This window comes from Papaver somniferum, chromosome 6, assembly GCF_003573695.1.
Source record: "Papaver somniferum cultivar HN1 chromosome 6, ASM357369v1, whole genome shotgun sequence".
Taxonomy (NCBI): domain Eukaryota; kingdom Viridiplantae; phylum Streptophyta; class Magnoliopsida; order Ranunculales; family Papaveraceae; genus Papaver; species Papaver somniferum.
This window is the reverse complement of record NC_039363.1, coordinates 63,830,343-63,836,342: the sequence shown is the minus strand read 5'-3', so window position 1 is coordinate 63,836,342 and position 6,000 is coordinate 63,830,343. Positions and strand designations below refer to the sequence as shown.

General features: G+C 35.7%; 1 protein-coding gene across 1 annotated transcript; it reads right to left on the bottom strand.

Annotated features, from left to right (window-relative positions):
• Positions 1–466: 466 nt before the first annotated feature.
• LOC113287785 (G-type lectin S-receptor-like serine/threonine-protein kinase At1g11300) lies at positions 467–4,000 on the bottom strand. The gene is made up of 7 exons (XM_026536623.1): positions 2,595–4,000; positions 2,235–2,342; positions 1,956–2,140; positions 1,663–1,873; positions 1,262–1,499; positions 1,027–1,177; positions 467–928 (listed from the first exon to the last, which is right to left on the bottom strand). Exons 1-7 carry the CDS (start codon positions 3,961–3,963, stop codon positions 617–619), a joined length of 2,574 nt encoding a protein of 857 aa, XP_026392408.1. The 5' UTR covers positions 3,964–4,000; the 3' UTR covers positions 467–616.
• Positions 4,001–6,000: the final 2,000 nt, after the last annotated feature.

The following is a 6,000-nucleotide window of genomic DNA, read 5'->3' as shown; positions in this document are numbered from 1 at the left end:
GGTAGGTTAGTCATTTCAACGCTTTAGGACACCCCTTCTAACTATAGGGAGGATGACCTAATAAAACCATGGTCCCCTCAAAAAAACCATGGTCCCTAGAAAATCATTCTAATACAAACACACGTAAGCATAGCCACACGGCCCACGCCCATCACAAGATTGCAATCATAGGATTCACAGCATTAGCAGATGCAAGCCACAGCATGACGACGAATGTGTTAAAACTTAAAACTCACCGATGAGGCCAAACAAGTAAAGGATCTGGAACCTGTAGGTTTTAGCTTGGCAATGTACACTCCTTGTAACACTAACATTGGATCACGAGGACTCTTGGAACTTGAAAACTCTGATTCCTAGCTTTAACAGCAAATACACAACTTAATTATTTTCTGTCAAGTATATTAGAATTTTTTGACTTACTAATATCTGTCTCAGTTATGCAGTAATGGCTATGGTGGTGGGCTGAACTTGTCGAGTAAAGAGAAACTCTTTATGTTTCCTACTGCCAGGCAACGTGCAGGAAACTACTGGATTTGCTTTTGTTTCTTGTTTTTGATGTATACGAATGAAAGAACTTGACTTATGTAAACAAAAATAGAAAAATAATGAATATGGTTCAACGCCCTTCGACATTTGTGATTGTTAAGTTGTTTATAGAGAAAGGCTTTGGCGTCTCAGGAAATGACCTTGAAGCAGAAGACACCTCCCTCTCTATGAAAGCCGGTTGCCTTGGAGGCGGAAGGTTCGCAATTTCACTCGTAAGCATCGATAGCACAATGGACATAGTTGGTCTGTCCTTGGCAGACTCTTGTACACACAGTAATCCCACATGAATACATCTCATAATATCTACCTCATATTTGTGTTCAGATAGCAATGTAGGATCAACAAGTCTTTGCTTCATGTCTTCGTTCCATAGTTTCCATGCCTGAAACAATATGAAAAGTCAGTCATAATAAAAATCGTAGTTGTAGTAACAAAATATTGATGTTCAACAATTAACTTAAGTAATGGTTGCCAACTTACATATCCCAAAAGGCTTAATGATAACTCCTGAAGGTGAAAACTAGTGTTCCTCTTTCCACTCACAATTTCTAGCAGCAACACACCAAAACTGAAAACATCGGATTTTTCTGAAAATCGACCTTCCATTGCATACTCAGGAGACATATAACCGCTGCATTTTATTGAGACGAAACAAAATTTTAAAACAATTCTGGAAATAAAAACTAACAATGAGATACTAGCAACTGCTACTTACTATGTCCCAACAACCCTTCTAGTATCTGCTTGGAGCTCATCGCCTCCAAATATCCTTGCCATCCCAAAGTCTGAAATTTTTGGATTCAGCTTTTCATCCAACAAAACGTTGCTCGCCTTCAAATCTCTATGAATTACTCTTAGTCTAGAATCTCGGTGAAGGTAAAGGATCCCACGACTTATCCCCTCGATAATTTGGAAACACTTTTCCCAATTTAAGAGTGCCCGCTGGGTTGGATCTGATCCAAAACCATATAAAACAAGTCAGTACAAAAGCAGAGCTTCTTTATGCTATGGAACATAAGAAGTTTACCAAGCAGATTCTAATAGACCCATGACTTGAATTCCAGAACATGCAAGCGACATAATTAATTAATCAAGTAAATTTGTGAAAATTCTTACCAAAGAGAAATGCATCCAAGCTTTTGTTGGGCATGTATTCATATACCAAAATCTTCTCTACTCCTTCAATGCAACAACCCAAAAGTCTAACTAAATTCCTGTGTTGAAGTTTAGAGATCACCACAACTTCATTTTTAAATTCTTCCAAGCCTTGTCCGGAAGTCATCGAAAGCCTTTTCACAGCTACTTCTTGTCCATCCGGCAACTTAGCCTGAAATCGACCATTGAGCGTATAATCTAGTTATTACAACTCACATATAACCGAACATGTTGGTAAGAACAATAATAGTTACCTTATAGACTGAACCAAAACCACCATGCCCAAGTTTAGTGGCTCCGCTGAAACCCTTTGTAGCGATACATAAGGTCTCAAAATCGAACATTTTAATTTCTGGATTGTCACCAAACATATTCGGGTCTGAAATTTCTCTATAAGTATCACCGAATAAAGAAAATCCTATGCCTTGGTTCATTTTTCCTGCTAATTTCACCATTTGTAAGTTGTAATTGTGGAATTTGATATACAAATTCAAGTTACTTTGGTAAATTCAAATTTCAGTCATTTTTTGTACCTCTTTTTTTTGCCATCCACCTCCAGCAAAAGAATGTGCAAAGACTGATCACAACTAATCCCACAACCACTGAAATTATGATGGCTATCTTGGCACCCTTCTTCTTAGCTGCATAAAATAATGAATTCACAGTTTAAGTACCCAACAGAAAAAATCCAACAACAACAAGCTTATACATATTATAATTGAAGTATATGCCATATACTTCAACATGACCCTGAAATGAATTTCGAAAATGTCTTTATCCTTGAACACTAGAGAATAATGAGATGAAAATTGTTTCAACTAAGATGGTATAAGCAGTCACCGGAATGAATTACTTGAAAAAAAAAAAAAAAAAAAGATAGTACAGGGACTTACGGAGCTCTGAATTAGCGACCTTGATATGAAGTTCAACGCCAGCTTCCGAAAAGTTACTGAACTTTTGTGTATCAATCAAATTACTTGCCCACCACATGCATCCAATGTTGTTTTCATAAGAGTAAGCTAAGCAAGAACAGTTGCGTAAACATTTTTGTTCACACTCTTCTGTGCTTTCACCTTGCCACCATTCGGCATGATCAGGCACCTTCATGTTGGCAAGTGTCAGAAAAGCATCTGGTTCTTTATTTTCGTCATAAGTACTACTTACATTGTTTCTCTCAATAGTTCCATTGATGTTTCTCTGACACTGCAAATCTGTCCTTCTCACACACCCAGCTGACCAGTTCCCATTACTCCATTCCTGTTCCGACTTCGGCACAAACCCTTTTAAGCAACTACAAATGGGTGAAGCTAATGCATCACAGCTTCCAAAAGGCCCACATTTGCTGTAAATATCACAATCCGAAATTCGTGAGTGCCATGCATCCGACCATTCGTTGTCATCCTCAATCCAATTTCTTAGCACAAATTTTCCGTCTGGTTCTAAAGCAAACCTTGTGATAGTCGTATTTTCTACATAACCCAGAGTTAGATAAACTTGTTGACTATCTCTAACAAGATTGAATCCATTAACATAAACGTTGTACATGGTTGGGATGCCTATAAAGACTCGATTATTCCACGGACCACTTCGCCAGTACAATTTATCATCCGAGACGTCCTTGATTATAATCTGAGAAAGTCTCGACGGGTCTAACTCTAAGCTGAAGCTTCCAGTAGAAGGATCGGAGCTATTTCTCCAGGAAGTCATCTTTCCTTTCAAACCCGGTTTGACGTTTACACCAAACTTCATCCCTGGAATGAATACATTAGATGGGTGATCGAAACTCTCCCATAATATCTTACCATTGTTGCTACTACTATTTGTCGATTCTCTTAAAATAAGATTGCCTGTATCCATTAGTTCAGCTTTCGTGTTACCAGACGTGATGTTAGAAACATCTGTACTCCAAGCAATGTTATTTCGCCAATCTAAAACTACAAGATTTCCATCATCTGCAATCTTGAAAACACCAGAAGAATCATTGAGCGGTTTGTCTCGGTTAGCTATCCATACAGTTGTATTAGGTCCCTGAATATTGTGGAACCATATCCCCACATAACGATTGATAGAATTTTCACCAAAGCTAATGAAGCCTAGTTTGAATTTGTCACCCGATGACACTAGTGTTTGGTTGTCTGAAATGTATTGAGAAGCTGTAATGAAATTAATGTCTTGTGCAGCAGTAATGTAATAAAGAATTGAGAAGAATAGAGTAAAGAGACAAGGAAGAATATGTTTGATGTTTCTTTTCTCAATACCCATAACAGCTGTTTCCTTTCTCTGCTTATTATTGGTAATTTTTAAGAACTGTTGTGATTCCTGATAGAGAATTAAAGATTAGATGGATATCTGATTTCAAGTTCTCGGTGATTCAGAGCTTCTGTGGTCAAAATGAAGGTCAGGAATATGTATAAAATTCTAAAGAGGGAAGAGAAGTAGCTTGCGCATATGAAGTTTCTTGACCCTTACAATGATTGTACTTTGTGTTTATATTGTTGAAAATAATAAGAGTTTGATTTTTTAATACTATAGCAACGAAGTCAAAGTGATTAAAGAATCTGAGATGCATTGAGTTATCTTTTTAGCGGGCTTTGGTAGCTTGTATACCAGGGCATATGTTAAAGGAACATTTAATGACCCCCTTTTATCTATATTTTCGAGATCATGCATTGTAAGTAGGGTCACGTTAAGGAACAGATGAGGATCATATTTTCGTTATTATCCTCGTAGTAAAATAAAAGGTCACGTTTTTTTTCTCTCTGTTTCATTTCTTTGTCTTCATCTTCCCTGCTCTTTTCTTTCTTCTTCCATATGCAGAAAATAACAAAATGGAACATAAAGCTCAGTTATAGGGTATGTGCTATAACTTCATAGAAACACGATCATATTCACTAAAACGTCAAAACAAAACAAAAATCGTTATTGATGAATCACATCCGAAAACAAAAGAATGATGAAATCAAACTAAAAGAAGAATTGGGTGTTCGTTAATTAAAATTAAACCAATTTCTCTTGAATGATCCAATCAAATTCACTGATTTAGATGAAACATTTATCGTTTATCGTCAAATCCTCCAATAGAATTGGGTGCTCATTGATTTTCAGATCTGTTTTTTTTTTTTGGGGGGGGGGGTTTGATCAAGATGAATTTTTATCTTCAATTGCATTGAAGAATCGGGTGTTTATTGATTTATCGTAATTCTATTTATTGATTTGATTAAAATGGTTTTGAAAAAAATACTCTGTTGTCTTAATCTGAAATATTTTTATGATGATATTCTGGAGTTTAATCTAGTGATGGGTGAATAAAGTGAGAAGAATTTCACCCAGATTTTCTTTTCCTTTTTCGGTTTTTTTCTTTAAAACAGAAACAAAGTCAAACAGTATACCAAAACTAATTAATTTGATCTAAACAGACGTCCAAAAAAATCAATCATCTAAATCAATGTTTCAGTTTGATTAAAACTGATTAAGAAATAAAATTAATTTGATGACTTAAAGTATCTCATGGAAACTGAAGAACACAGTAAACTTGACTAGGGGGTATCAAATGGAATTTTATCTCTTATTGGTAAAGGAAATCAAACGTCAAAGCTTCAGATAGCAACATATGATGTTGATTGCATAAAGGTCTGAATTTATTCGAGCCGGATGCTACTGTAACTGTTGCTTCTTTCAATGATTGATTTTGCAAGATCATTTTAGTTATTCTTTGGAACCATTATTTGCTGTAATGGTTAGAATCCGGTTGAAACTTCAGAAACTTCGATTTGATCGTTTAAGATTTCTAATATTTTTTCACTTGTCCGCGGAAATAAAAATTAAGGGCAAAAGCGGAAATGAACACTCATAAAAATGATCAGTGCATATTTCCAAGAAAATTTAGTTATTTTATAAGATTTGTCAAGACCAAGGTAAAAAATATTTTTTTAATCAATCTTAACGTATGCCCCGATATATAAGTTAACAGGACTCCTTTGAAAGTCCAGAACTTGCAGCTTCAAAAAACTGTACATGAACAGTTAAGGGGTCTTCCCTTTATAATAGTTATAGATAGATTATTATTGGACAAATCCCATTTGGTCAAAGATATCATGATTCAACATATTTCAGGAAAATACATAAAAAATTAGAATGATTTCACACCTGACAGTGCTGACACCTACGATGGATCAAAATTCTATCAAAAGAAGCATAATGCGCGCATCAGCTACATAGTTTATCGAACATGTTTTCTTGTTTTCATCTTGAGATAAACTTGAATTAGAAGAAAACACCTCACTTGGTAAATGCAGGTTG